Below are 14,961 nucleotides of genomic sequence, written 5' to 3'. Positions count from 1 at the left end.
CCACCCTGAGACCATCTCTGCTGGAGCCTGTGGATGCAGCTGCTCATTGTCAGGGCCCTGGGAGCCCCGGGCACATTTCTGAAGCTCGGATATGATTCAGGCAAAGCTCTGGTGTGATGTGAGTGGATGCAATGCCACTGAAACATCCTTTCATTTTGGGCAGTCATCAGCTCCCTGCTGGCCTTGGCCCACAATGGCAGAGACGGCTGTGGAACAGAGCATCCCTGGCCCGCTCCTGAGCCCGGCCTTCATATGCACCACCACCTTCTCCAAACAAAGCCCAATTTCTGATATCCCACGAGGTCTCTGCTGTTCCCTGAATGGCATCCGTGGGAGGCAGACTCAGCACTCCAGCCTGTCTGCCCCAGCCTGTGGCTTATGGTGCTGTCCCTCGGGTGTCCACGGCCAGGTTTATCCCCAGAGTCCTGTCCCAAACCCCTCCCCACTGGCCAATTCCTCCTTGGCTTTCCCAAGTCCACGAGGAGCTGGCTGGGGTTTGCCTGGGGGTGCAGGGAGGATGCCAGGGGGTGCTGGGGGTGGAGTGGAGATGCCCAGGGCATGTGGGGGCAGTGCTGGAGGGATGCAGGGGGGAGGTGCAGTGGGATGTGCTTGGTGGGGCAGTACAGGGGGATGGGGGGTGAGGGAGATGCCTGGGGGGATGCAGGGGGAATGGGGTGGGGGAGATGCCGGCAGTGCCAACGCATTCCATGTAGGGAGAGGGGGAGGGGGGTTCAGACCAGCTGCCCAGGGAGATCAGGGGCTACATGGGGAGTGGAGCCGGGGAATGCATGACAGGCTGGCTGAGGGAACGCAGGGGGAACGTGGGGAGTCCCTCCGGGGGTTCAGGGGGTTCCTGGAGAGCAGATCCGGGAGGATGCATGGAGGGCTGCCCGGGGGGAATGCAGATGCACAGAAGATGCAGTGCCGGGGCATGCGGAGGGGGTTGCGGGGGCGATGCGGGGGCTCTCTCTGAAGGGTGCCATGGGTTACCTGAGGAGCAGAGCTGGGAGGATGCATGGAGGCTGTCTACGGAGGAAGGAGGGGAGGTGCCCCGGGGAAATGGGAGCACAAAGAACGATGAAGTGGGGCGCAGGGGGAAACCCGGAGAGCAGCGCTGGGGTATGCAGAGGGATGCGGAGGGATGCAGGTGGTTGTTCACGGAGCAGCACCGGGGCGCGCAGGAGAGGATGCAGTGGGTACAGGGGATTGTCCGGTCACACGCAGGGGGAGGCAGGAGAGGTTCCGAGGAGCAGCACCGCGGCACGGAAGGGGAATGTAGGAGATCTGTCCGGGGACGAGCGCCGGGACGCGTAGGGGGGATGCCGGGGGGCACAGGGAGTTGTCCGGAGATGCGCGGGGAAGAGACACAGAGCCATGCACGGAGAGGTCCGGGGAGCTGCAGAGGTGTGCGGGGGGGTTTCCGGGGAGCAGCGCCGGGCACGCAGCGGGGCTGCCCGGCGGGGGGACGCGGGGGGGCAGTGCCGGGGGCCGCCCCGTCCGCCCGCTCTCCCGGGCCCTCCCCGCCCCCCCCGAGCATCCCCCCGCCCCCGCGGGCTGCGGGGCCGGTTAAAAGGCGCAGCGCCCCGCTCCGCCCAGCCCGGCCCGGCCCCGCACCATGCCCGCCGCCGGCCCCGGCGCGGGGAGCGCGGCCGCCCCGCCGCCCGCCCGCCTCTGCCTGCTGGCCCTGGCGCTGCCGCTGGCGCTGCCCGGGCGCGGGGCCGCCGCCGAGCCCGCCCGCACCGTCTACACCAACCACTGGGCCGTGCGGGTGCGGGGGGGCCCCGCCGAGGCCGCCCGCCTCGCCGCCGCCTACGGGTACATCAGCCTGGGGCAGGTAAGGGGCGGCGGGGGGCTCCGGGAGCGGGCAGGTGCTGGGGCACCGGGGAACGCGGGGCTGGGGGGTGGCACTGGGGACCGGCGGGTGCACCGCGGAGCTGCCGGGGGTTCTGGCACTGCCAGCCTGCGGGAGATCGGGGAGCTGCCGGGGGTCTCACGCCGGGGGTCCCGCAACCGGAGAGGAGCCGAGGGCTCCGGAAAGCTACCGAGGGTCCCGGGATCGGAAAGGCGGAGCGGTCTCGGGAAACTGCCGGGGATTCCGGCGCTGGGAGCCTGCGGCAGATCCCTGGAGCGGGGAGCTCGGCGCTGGGGAGCTGCCCGGAGTCTCGCACTGGGACTCCCGGTACCGAGAAGATGACGATGGCCCCGGGACCGGGGAGGCGCGGGGGTCCCGCGGAACTGCCGGCCCTCCCGAGACCGGGGCAGGATCCCAGGAGCGGGAGAGGGACCCCGAGGTCTCCCCGCTGGCGGGGGTATCGCAGAGCTACCCGGTCTCCCGGGACCGAGGCGGTGCCGGGGGTCCCAGGAGCGGGAGATGAGTCCCCCGGGGCGGTCGGGATGGGAATGGGGATGATGCGGGGATGCTGTCGGAGCGCTTTGGCCCGGGGGCGGGCTCCCCCCGGGTGAATGCCCCTTCTCGGGGTGCCCTCGCCCCGCACCGCTGGGGGGTTGCACAAGTTCCTCCCACCCCGGAAAGTTGTATTTGTGGGTTTAACAAACTTTGGACTCTCTGGCCCGGGTTTATCGGAGATCTTGGGAACACAGAGAACTTTTGCTTTCAAACCCCCGCAGAACACTGGTGTCTTAAAAGCGATTTTCCGCACAGCAGCTCGTTTGCCTCCTCTGCAATCCCAGATGCAGGCTGGTGTCCTCGGAGTTTGTTCCAGAGTTTATTACCATGGCGCTGCCCGGCGCTTTTTTGGCTGGGTGACACTTCAGGTTGTCCTCCTGCCCAAGGTGTCTCCCGGACTACAAATTATAACCTTGCTTTATATCGCAACCCTGCTTTTAACTATAATTAAAGTCACGGGGTGCTGCATAAACAATTTTTTTGGGGGGCGGCTGAATTGGGCACATTGTGTCCTGCACCCGTGTCTGTGACCTCCCGTGGGGGATAACCCCTGACATCCCACCCTCAGTCTCCTACCAGCGTGCTCAGCTCCTGTCCCACCAAGGAGAAAATCACACGTATTGTTCAATTGCCTCTATCACAGGGCTGGGCAAAGGTGGTTGTGCAACCCAAAAGGCTTTTCAGTGTTTATCCCTCTTCAGCCAGAGAATATCTTGATTGAACTTCCCACTCTCCCAAGTTGCATCAGCCTAACGTCAGCTCCTGGTTTGGGGTTTTGCTGTGTCCCTTCCCTGCTGGAGCATCTATCACCCCTCCCTCCTTCCCCAGCATCTCGGTTATGTGAGCTCATCCCTGTGATGCTGGAGGCATTTGGCCCATGGGCACAATGTGGCTCCACTGGAGCATCCATCCTTCCCCCCTGAGCCCTTTCCCTGGGGCAGCCCTGTCCAGGCTGGAGAGCAAGAGAAATATTTCTGTGGTTGCATCAGGGTGTTCCTGGCTCCCGCCTTTCCCGTGGATACCGCGAGCTCGTGCACCACTGGGGCTTTCCCAGCTGCTCTCAACACCCTGCCTTCAGCTCTCCATCTCTCCAAGCTTTTCCCACTGGGTTTTGGGCTTTTTCCACTGGGTCCTGTCCAGGGTCAAACCTCGAGGAATAGCTTTCCCTGCACGTGTGCTCATGTGTGACATTTGCAGTGTTGTGCCCAAGGTTCACGGTGTGTTGAGCCTCACCTGGGTGTCCCCCTCTTTTCCTCCTGCACCATCAGCTTTTGGAGCTGCTGGTGATGGCAGTGTGCCCGGTGAAATGTGCTCTCCTAGGGGGCCTTATTCTGGACAAAACCTGCTGGAAAACCCTGCCAGGGATGTTATCACCCTTGGAAGACGTTTGAGTGGAGTCCAAGGTGGTGAGGGAGGAGGAGAGGTGATGGTTGCTGGAAGACCCAGCTGGATGCAAGGAGGCTCAGCCCTGCCTTGGTGTCTGGAGACCTCTTTTCCTCTGAGATGCAATCCTGGAGGCTTCTGAAATGGTTCCGCCTGGGAAAGGCACTGCTGGGGTTGGCACACACAGCTCTGAGCTTTCCCCACTCTTTCCCGTGCCCAAACCAAGAGCCAGGACACTCTAAACCCTTCTGGGTCACGACAGAGTGACATTTCCCTTGGGGAATCACTTGCGTCAACTTCTATTTAAGTGAAGCAAACAACTAAACAAAAGAAACGGCTTTTACACCCTCGAACGCCTGCTCATTCCTCGCCTGCTCATTTTTCCCCGCCGGGCTTTGTTCCCCGGCGAGCCGGGACAGGCCCTGGCCGAGGGCGTTGGGTGCCGGAGCCCCGGGCAGCGCCGCTGGCTCGGGGGTGATGGGGAGCTCCCTCCTATCCTGGTTGCAGGGTTTATATGAATTTTTCTATTTGTGGTGTCCAACACTTAAGTTCTGAAAGGGCTGGCACATCCTCGTTGGTCTCACCTGCAGTGCAGGAGAGGAATGGGATTAATTTTGGGCTGTATTTGGAGCTTTCCTGGATTCCTGTCATCTCACAGCTTTTGGCTTGATCTTACTGAGCTGAACGCATCTGCGATCCTATGAGAATTACATTCCTGAAGGCAGGAGCTCAGCGACTGGACCTCTTGTCCTTGATGGGAAAGGGTGGTGTCCCCAGGAGGGGAGTGCTCGCTGCCTTCCCAGTTGGACCCACCCTTCTGGAAGGCACCAGTGCTGGTGTAGCTGTACTTTGCCCAGATGAAATGGTTTGGGTGAGATGGGGTTGCGTTGTAGAGCCCTTACAGAGCTGACTGACCACAAGGAAGACAATAAATCCTTTTTCATTTAAAAGAAAAATGGCATTTACAAGTTTTTCTCCTTAGAATATCTTAGATGGAACAGAACATTTGGGGGTCTACCAGACTGGTCCACTGGGACCAACCTCTGCTCAGACTTTCAAGGTATTCCCAGTATGGGAAAGTTTTTCTTATTTTTCTGCCCATAAATCCCAGGAGGATAAAGAAGTGAGGCACAGAGTTCTTTTCCTGATGCTCTGGCTATGTATCCTCAGAGCCTGAGATGAGGTCATTACCTTCCCTGTGCTCTTGCTGCTTTGCATAGTGTGGTAATTTTGCATTTATTTGTGAAACTAATGGAAAAAATTCCTTACTTAGGAAGGAATTGTTTACTGTGGGCATGGTGAGGCACTGGCACAAGTTTCCCAGAGAAGCTGGGGATGCCCCATCCCTATTTCAGGCCAGGCTGGATGAAGCTTGGAGCAAGCTGATCCAGTGGAAGGTGGCCCTGCCCACGGCAGGGGGTTGGAACTGGATGTCTTTAAATCACTTCCAACCCAAACCAAATTGCAGGATTTTATGGTAAGCCCTCCAGTTTCCAGGCAAAGTGAGCAAGAGGCAAGGTGGCCTTGTCAAGGTTTCCCTTGAAAAATATGGAGAGGCTGAAGCACCCTTCTTCTCTTTTTTAAGTGCAAATGGATTTGAAGAATGGGTTTAAAAGGCAAATGCAGATTGCAATGAGCATCCTCTTTACGTGGATATTAAAGAAAATGCCCAGCTATGCTGTAATGTGAAGGGGGAAGAGGGAGGGTTTAAATGAATTTGAGTGGAAATAAATTACAAAAATCACACTAACAGCAGTAAAGTTGGTGAAATGACATCCTGGCATAAAAAGCAGAGCAAGACTAATTAAATATTTAATGCTCGTAAGAGACACTGGCAGATCTCAAGGTATCAAGTGTGATAAAGATGTAAGTAGTTGTCATCTGCTTTAGCATCTGATCCAGACAAACCTGTTTGTTCCCTGCTGTTCCACTGCAACCAGCCCTGGTCTGGCCTCAGGAATGTCATGCTGGCCCCTGGGTCACACATGGTCTTAAAGATGTTGCTGTGGGTTGGAGATGGGTGCTTGTAGGATGGCTGTTTCTGGTCCTGTGAGCAAGACACAGGGAATGTCACTGGCTCCCAACATCCAGCTCCTGACATGGGATCTATGGTTTTTTTTGGCAGGGGGGAAAAAAAGAAAACCAAACTTGGGCAAAAATGAATTTATAACAAAAATAAATCCCAATTTGCACCCAAATTATGTGATCTGGAAGCCACATACCAAGGAGTGAAGCTTTTGGGTCATTCCTGTCCCTCTGGCTGTGAATCCCTGTGGGATGTTTCACATGCGGTGTCTGGCTGAGATCCCTCGATTCATTGCATAGCCCCAGGACTTTATCCATGCTTTTGGGATGAAAAAAGAGGAGTTGTGGTGTCTCCAGATGCCAGGATGAGAGGGCCGGAGGCAGCGCAGCCACCCCGGGGCTTGGCAGGGTGGTGTGGCTGGCACCGCGTGTTTTCTTGCAAATGCTGCCATCCCTCACTCCAGGCTATGCACATTTATATCCCACGCTTCCCAGGAGCATCCCAGGGCGAGCAGGGATCACATCACCTCTCCTTATGTGCGAGACCGGAGCGTCGGGCGGAGAAGGCAGGAGGATGAGGCACAGCTCCCCTGGCTGCGCCGCAGCTGCTGAGCTCATTTTTAGCTCATTATTTCTGCTTGGGAGCTGATGAAAGGCAGTTTTCAAAGATGCATTTAATGGGTGAAAATTCATAAAAATGTTTTCCGGGCTCTGTTGTGCCAGTGTAGCGTCCGACCACCAACGCTGTTTGTCACAGCGGTGGCACCGGGGCTCGTGCCAGCATCCTGCATCCTCCCGAGCCCCGGGAGCTCTGGGAGTGAGGGATTTGGGGTGCAGGGCACGGCTGCACTGATGCTGCCAGTACAAAATGGGGGGGAAGCCATGGGAAAACAGACTTTTTAAAAAAAAAGCCAAACAACCTCTCATTTTTTGCAGATTGGAAGCTTGGAAAACTACTACCACTTTCACCACAGCAAGACATTTAAGCGCTCCACACTGAGCAGCCGGGGACCGCACAACTTCCTCCGCATGGACCCCAAGGTATGGGGTTGGGCACCCCAGCCTCTGCGGGGTGGTGGGATGGGGGTCCCCACCTGTACCTGGAGAAGGCTGTTCTGGGTGAAGCATGAGCTGGAGCATCTTGAGATGACATGTTACCCTTGAGCCACAGCCCTGCGCACACACGAGTGACTCATTGGACATGGGTACGGAGAGTGGTGGTGAAAAATACGTAAAAGTGACTAAACACTAACATCTGCTTGAAAGCCGGGAGGAAGAAAAGGGGGAAAAGCTTTCCAGGACAGAAAGGCTGTTGCATGCTCAGGGTGTTGATCCAGTTGCCACAACACTTGCTGCCTCAATGGTTGCTATGTGTGAAATCCTTGGCAATAGCTCTACATTGCTTTTTTCCTAGAGCAAGCATCCAAAGGGATTTTTGGAGCAGCTGAATTGACAAAAGTAATTGGGGGGGTGGGGGTGTGGGGAAGGAGGCAAGGAGGGACCTGGGTGAGCTGGGTTTGGGGTGGTGGGGAAAGGTTGGGGTTCTGCTTTGGCTGTCCTCCTCCCCCAGCTCCCTCTGAGCACTGTGAGATGTGACCTGTGCAGAGCAGGGGAAGGGTTAATGGTGAGGAGGTTTTTTTTGGGGGGGGGAGAATGACATAAAAGCAGTAAAAGCCAGTTTGGTGAAGGTACCTGTGCTGTAGCCAGCTGCTGGTACCTGCAGTGATGCCTGGTCATCCTTGCATGTATTTTACCCGTCCCAGAGCTCAGACATCCTTGGGATGCTCTTTCCCAAGACATCTCCAACCCACACGGCACCACATGTCCCATCCACATCTCTCCAGACACGAACAGCAGCCCTGCCCTCCACAAGCTTTCCGGAGAGATTTGCTGTTAAATATTTGGACAAGGTCTGTAGCACATTTTTGAGGAGGAGGCGTACGCGTGGCTGCGTTGCCAGCGGGGGAAACCTCTGCAAGGAGAGCCTGGTGCCCTGGAAGTGTGCTGGGCTTTAATTAAAGCTGTTTGCCCTCAGGGGGGTGCATAGGCATCCCAGCAAATTCTCTGCATTTGAAATACCCCCATTTAAATGAGTCTGGTTATAATGCAAACTAAATCAACTGGCTTTTAGTCATATTAACCTTTACCTTACCTTGCTCCATGGGCTTCAAGCTGGAACAATTAACTCCTGTTCTCTTAATCCTTCCTTATCAGTTCAAAACCTGTTGGCATGTCTTGTCTCTCCCCCTCTCCCATCTACATTTACAAATCGTTTAAGTGATGCATTTGGATGGCACCAGCTTAGAATGCATGCAGGAAAACATCACCTGGAGGCACGAGGACAGGAGCTGGAATAGGGAAGATGGAAACAAATCCTGCAGAAATCCTGCCGAACCAGCCAATCCGGTTGTTTGCAGATGTTGGGTGGTTCATGCCTTCCAGGGGCTATTGTTTCCAGTGCTGTTATTTGTTTGCTGTGGGGGTCGGTGCCATGAGCTGGGCAGGAGGACCAAAGCCAAGCTCTTCACCCTCAGGAGAAGTCTGGGAGAGGGGAGACTCCAGGACACACAGGAAAGCAGCCGGGGTCCTGATCCTTGTGTGACCATGCTGCTGCTGAGCTGCCATGCTGCCCCAAGAGACCCTGCAGCTGGCTGCTCCTTCTGGGGCTGATATGAGCCAAGAGATGTGGCAGGTGATGGAAAGAGAGGAAGGATGAAGCAAATCCAGCAATTTTGGGGACAGTTTGTGGTGGTGGGAGGCAGGGAGGGACAGTGGGATGCACAGTGGGGCCATGCTGTGCCACCCCTCTTAAGGGCTCCACTTCCAGCTCTTATTGCAGTAAACTTTCCTTGTTCACTTGAATGCTCCTGTTGGTCCATGCTGTGCTTGAGCCTCCATCCTCTGCTCCAGTCTCTTAATCCTCATCAGGGGATGCCATGGCCTTTGTCCCCGTGCCTCTGGCCATGCACCACAGCAAAATCAACCCCATCGGAATTATTTGCTGGGATTTATGGCAAACATGTGCTGGCACTATCTTGTTTATCCTGGATATCCACTTTAACACCTGCACACCCTCTGGGATAAGTCAGACTATCACTTTTCTAGAGCTGCAAAGGGAATTGCACCCTCACACATGCTGGTTTTTGTGTTTGGTGGAGCCTCCCAGGCTGGCCAGCTCTGGGCCTCAGCCACCGAAAAATCTCAAAGTGAGAGGAAACATAAAAAGCTCCTGCTCTGTTTCTAGCAAGGGTGAAGGGTCCAGCTTGGGGCTGCCTGTGCTGCCTCCTCATGGGGTCCTTTGGGGCCACACAGTCACCTCTTTATTGCTAATTGCTGTCACTACCTAAAGGAGCTCCAGGAGAGCTGGAGAGGGACTTTGGATGGGGGCCTGGATTGTCAGAGCCAGGGAGAATGGCTTCACACTGACACAGAACAGGGTAAGATGAGATACTAGAAGAAAATTCTTGGCTGCAAAGGTTATGAGGCCCTGGCACATGTTACCCAGAGAAACTGTGGCTGCCCCATCCCTGGAAGTATTCAAGGCCAGGTTGGAAGGGACTTGGAGCAGCCTGGTCTGGCAGAAGTTGTCCCTGGCCATGGCAGAAGATTTGGAATGAGAGGAGCTTTAAAGTTCCCCCCGACCCAAACCAGTCTGTGGTTTTGCAATAATTAGGGTTTGCAGGGGTAGAGCAGGGTCCCTGGGTCTCAGGACTGTAACAATTTGGGCCACTTCTAGTAGTAAAAAGCCTTTCTTTTCCTTTATTTTTTACATTCCAAGAAGCTTTTCCCCCACCCTGGATCAGCAATGGAAGTTGATCTGAGTTTCATGAGCTGCAGGAGCTGTTGCAGGAATGCCCCAGATTCCTTCCTGCTTGCCCATTTTCCCATGCCAGCCACATTGATTTATCAACTCTTCCTTGAAATCAATGTCCTTAAAACTGCTGATTTCTCTGTGTCCACACATGACATCTCCATTGACTCCTGGCTGGCAGCACTGGGGTCCATCAGGAGCCTGTTTGAGATGAAGACATCCCCATGAGGCAACTCCTCGCAAAACCCCCCAAAATCCCACACCTTACCATCATTCCTGCATCCTGCAAAGGAGCAGGGAAAGGTGATAGCTGTGGCTTGGGCAGTGAGACTCATGGAAATGCTGCCAGGGAATGGTGCTTTAAGGAAAAAAGCCTGTTATTTGGGCCATAACCTCTATTTATTGTATTTTTATTTTTTTTTAACTAGACCATGAAGTTATATTTTTGCTTCCAGTGTTTAAATCCATCACTGTGTAAGCAAAGCGGTGTGCTCTCGGCAGCCAAGGCAGCGTGGAAAATCATTTTTCTATGAAATACATTTTTTTTTTCCCCTTTCAACAGTGTTTTTTTCTTTATAATATATATGTGTTTAAAACCCAAGCTCTAGGCTGGAAGCTGTCGGGTTTCTGACATCCAACTCCAACCAAGGCACAAAGCAATAAACTGTGCAAGAGCTCAGCTCAGCTGACAGTTTTACATAAATGAGCTCAACAAAAGTTGCGCTTTGTATTTTTATTCCTTTTGTTACAAAATCTTAGTCACAACAATAGAGACATCCCCATGAGCAGCTCCCGAAAGACCCAGAGCCATCAGGAGGAATGTGTCCAGCAAGGAGGGATGTGCCACACAGCCCTCACAGTTCATTGGCTGGTGCCTCCTTTCTCCCCCAGCATGAACATCTGTAAAGATTTGGTCTATAAATTACTTTTATAACCTTTTTTCACAAAACTTGTGTTTCACCTCTATGCTGAAGGCAGGAAAGCCCTTTCTGTGACAATAAAGGGTCCGGGGGGATGGTTAATGCTTGATAGGGATGGGATGTGACTGCTTCCAAAGCAGCACCTTAGGCAGCTCCTGCCACAGCACTGTGAGCAAACACCAGCATTTCCCAATCATGGCCTTTTCCAGATCATTTCCCGTTTGATCTCTCTGCGTGTCATGCCCTGCTGGAAAGCAAACAAATGTCAGAGTGGTCAGCTCCAAGGCCACCTCACACGTAGCCACTGCCAAAAATACTTGTGTGGAGCTGGCCACGTCCCCTGAGATCTGTCACAGCCGTGTGTGGCTGTCACGTATTTTTGGGAAATGTGTGTTGTGCTTGGGTAAAGCCCCCAGTTTTTATTTTATCAGGAGGAAGGAGCTCGAAGGATGAGCAGCCCCAGAGCCAGGTGGAACAGCCTCAGGGCTGCGCTGCTGCCTCCCAGCCAGCAGGAAGGATCAGCCCAAAAACTAAGCCAAGCACCTGAGTCTTCTCCAAAACTTTGACTAAACACTGAAATATGTGGTCTGTCTCCAGCGGGACTCCAGCGTGTGCTTCTGTGCTTGGCTAAGCCGGGGGGTTCAGGCACGCGCTGTTTGTGCTCCAGGGTTTTGCTGCACCGGCAGAGGAATCTGGTCTGGCTTAGACAGCACAATGAGCTGAGCTCACCCTGTCTGTCTGTCCATCCATCCTGTCTCCTTCCAAATGGAGCTGCTGTCTCCACAGCAGATCTGTCCACAGAGATGGGGGTTTGCTGGAGCACGGGGCGATGCTGGGATGGGCTCAGGCTGAGGCTGGCATCGCTTCGGCATCCCACATCCCATTTTAGTGGGTAATGCCAGGCTCAGTGCCCATGGGTGATGCTGACCCAGCTCTCTGCTTTCAGGTGGACTGGCTGCAGCAGCAGGAGGTGAAGAGGAGGGTGAAGAGGCAGGTCCGAGGGGAGCCACACGTCCTGCCCTTCAATGACCCAGTGTGGCCCAACATGTGGTACCTGGTGGGTGTCTCCCTGTCACTGCTTTATTGGGGGTCATTTATTTCTAAGCAAATGCATCATCAATCTTTGCTCAGCCCAGCCAGTAATGAAATAATAGCATCAAATGTGCTTGGCAGCAGGATTTTAAAATAGTGAATTAATACACCTGAGAGTCTGGTTTGAAGTGTTTCACCCCTGTTAGCAGCCCCTCATCATGGTCTGCACAGCAAAGGCTTGGGAGCAGCGCCGCTGTATTTTACCCATCCCAGAGCTGCAGCCATCTATTCGTAATATAATTTTTCTCCTGCCTGCTTCATCGATCTGTATTTGACAGGGAAATTCATTGAAAATTAAGGGTGGAAAGGAAGTGAGCACTTCAAAACCCAAGAGCCCATAGTACTTGAAATGGAAGAGGAAAAGAATAATAGGGAGATAGCATTGCCTGGATTAACTGCTGCTGGATGGGTTTGATCTGTGGAGTCAAGTTATAAAAAATCTGCAAGTTATATGGCAGGGGGTGGGCTGTAAATATATTTTCTGGTTGATTAAATGGGCTCCCAGCCTTGCTGTTTGCTTAGATGGACTGGAATGGGGTTGCAGCCCTTTTGCAGCTGTGTTTGTCCCCGTAGCACTGCGGTGATAAAAACAGTCGGTGCAGGTCGGAGATGAACATCCTGGCAGCCTGGCAGAGGGGCTACACAGGCAAGAACGTGGTGGTCACCATCCTCGATGACGGCATAGAGAGAAACCACCCTGACCTCCTGCAAAACTATGTGAGCTGGGGGATGGATGGGATGGACTGGGGCTGATCCTCACCATGAACTGATTTATGGAGAATTTCAGTGTGTAAACACAGCTGAAGTCTGTGCATTGGCATATGTAGAGGAAAAGGCTTGTTTTTTTTTTTTTAAAAAAAAAAAAAAGCTTAAGATTTTTTTTAAGTAGGAAATGAGGTTTTTAGATAAGGAGGTTTGGGGGAAACTCCCTTTGCAGCTGCCTGGGAAGCAGCCTCCTCCCTCTGCTCACCAGGGCAGAGCCAAAAACCTGCATGAGCCCTAGCTCAAACCCCACATGGCCATAAGGGGAGGGAGGGGGGTGCTGAACCCTGCAGGATTTGGGGTTCAGAGGAGCAGTTCCTGAGGTAGCAGGATATTTCCCCTGGGAAACATGCAGGACTGCAGCCTAAAACTATTTATTCTGAGCAAACAGTAAGACACTAAGAGGAAAATATAATTTTCTGCCCTGCTTGCCTGCACTGGCCATCACTGCAGCTACTGGCCACCACAACCATTTAATAAGTTGAATCTAATGGTGAATCTAATATTTTCAGGACCCTCTTGCAAGCTATGATGTTAATGGGAATGACCACGACCCAACTCCACGCTACGATGCCAGCAATGAGAACAAGTATGTGATGTTAATTGTAATGGAGCAAGGAGTCTGGGGGTGTCCATGAGGCTGGCTGTCCCCTCTGGGGTGTCTTCCAGACCCCTTTCCCCATTCCCAGTTCTGTGGAGGAGGCTGTGTTAAGGGCTTTGCACAGAGTCCTTGTGTTTAATGCAAATTCAGCTGGTGCCAACCACATTAATTAACAAATCCTCCAGCCACCCAATACAGCACCAGGGGGTTCCTTGCCCTGACTGGGAATTGAACCACGTGAGTCAGGATGGGTGACTGAGATAGCAAAGCCTGGATGCATTTTTGGGGCTTCAGTTAAAGAGGGATGGTTACAGGTGGAAAGGAAACAGAAATGCCAACAGCAGTCTGCATAGAGGTGCAAGATGCAAAGAGGAAGTTGCATTTAGGTGCAAGATGCAAAGAGGAAGTTGCATTTAGGTGCAAAATGCAAAGAGGAAGTTGCATCAAGGTGTAAAATGCAAACAGCAGATTGGATTTAGGTGCAAAATACAAACAGCAAATTGCTTTCAGCATTCATTTCCTCCACCCGCTTGGTGGGGGTTTTGGGCAAGGGCAGTTTCTTCCTCTGCTCCAGCCCTGGGGTGGGTGTTGGGTGCTGGGTGGGGTGTGGCTGGAGGGATTCTTTGCCATGGCCATCAGCTGATGGGGGGTTTCTCCTTGCAGGCACGGCACTCGCTGCGCAGGGGAGGTGGCGGCGGCAGCGAACAACTCCTACTGCATCGTGGGCATCGCCTACAACGCCCGCATCGGAGGTGAGGCTGGCACCTCTGTGGCTCCCCTGCCCCTCACCATCCCCATGAGGGACTGTGACCACCCTGGTCACACCAACAGGCTCCTGGGGGAGAGGTGGGATGCTGCTCCCCCAGGAGAGAGTCTCCTTCTTGGTGCCTTGGCTGCAGGGAGCCCCAGGGGTGTTGGGGAGGATGGGTGAGATGGCATGCAGGGGACTCTGGCTCCATGTATTTAGGGTGGAAACTTTCTGCTTGGGCTGTATCCTTGCTGTGAGGGTGCATGTGGATTGAGGAGGTGATGTTTTCACCCCAAAACTCCATAGCTGCTCTTGAGGGGGTCTGTCCTTGGGGTGGCTGTGTTTGTTATGCTCAGTGGTGCTGGCTGAGGGTCAGAGCACTCGTTTGTGGGGTCAAAGGGTGCTGAGGAGCTGCTCAAAGCAGGGGGCCTAGGGAGAACCCCAAAAATAACTTCAGGGAAAAAACCCCAAGAAGATGCGGGGCCAGAGATGCATCTATGGGGGATCTTCTGTGCAGGCCCTCAAATAACACAATGTGTGGAAAGCAAATGAATCCCTATCACCAGATTGGACCCTAGTGTTAATTAATATTGCTGAGTTCATTTGCATTAGCCCAGCTGGTTTGAGCTGGGGCAGTTCTGGCTAACCCAGGCAACCCTGGGGAGATGAGGGTTGTAGTGGGGGTGGGAGTGTAGTGTACCCTGGCTGGTGGAAGTGTGTAGGGGACAAATGCCTGGAGCTGGGCTCTTTCAGCCTTCAGCCCCATCCCTGACATGATTAGAACAGGAGAGGGGCTTTTCCTGCAGCCCCCCACCACCACCCAAGTGCAGGGAGAAGTGACCATCAGTAGCATGGACCCAAGTGCCCACAGGTGAATTTGGAGTTTAATTCCTTCTTTTGTCTTATTCATCCTGGCTGTGCAGGGAACAGCTTTTGTTAGGGTTGTGTCTGAGCAGTGTCCACAGGATCTTGCTCTTGGCCTACTATCTCCCATGGTTGCCTGTGCTGGGAAAATCCCCAGGGGGAAGAAATAAATAGCCCCAGGGAGGGTGAAGAGTGGACTGGCAGGACTGTAAGGGCTATGGCACCTCATCCCATCCCATCTCCTACATGTGTGATGGCTTCTTGCTTCTTAGAGGCTTCTTGCCTCTAAAAGCCCATCTCCAAGCACACAGCAAGCAGCAGCAGAGCAAGACAAAGCTGATGGTGGGA

At 54.0% G+C, this 14,961-nt stretch overlaps 1 protein-coding gene across 2 annotated transcripts in view; it reads left to right on the top strand.

The window, feature by feature from the left end:
• Window positions 1–1,711: 1,711 nt before the first annotated feature.
• PCSK6 (proprotein convertase subtilisin/kexin type 6) overlaps window positions 1,712–14,961 on the top strand; it is a 34,198-nt gene continuing 20,948 nt past the window's right edge. Inside the window, exons 1-6 of one of the 2 annotated variants that reach the window (XM_033517008.1) lie at window positions 1,712–1,834; window positions 6,752–6,856; window positions 11,493–11,603; window positions 12,212–12,355; window positions 12,913–12,989; window positions 13,665–13,753. In XM_033517008.1, the coding sequence (XP_033372899.1) occupies window positions 6,845–6,856; window positions 11,493–11,603; window positions 12,212–12,355; window positions 12,913–12,989; window positions 13,665–13,753 (433 nt within the window). In that variant the 5' untranslated portion in view covers window positions 1,712–1,834; window positions 6,752–6,844. Of the gene's footprint in view, window positions 1,835–6,751; window positions 6,857–11,459; window positions 11,604–12,211; window positions 12,356–12,912; window positions 12,990–13,664; window positions 13,754–14,961 lie in introns of those variants that run through there. The other variant, XM_015638833.1, reaches the window with a different exon arrangement.

This window comes from Parus major, chromosome 10, assembly GCF_001522545.3.
Source record: "Parus major isolate Abel chromosome 10, Parus_major1.1, whole genome shotgun sequence".
NCBI classification, from domain to species: Eukaryota; Metazoa; Chordata; class Aves; order Passeriformes; family Paridae; genus Parus; species Parus major.
This window is presented reverse-complemented; position numbering and strand designations above follow the sequence as displayed.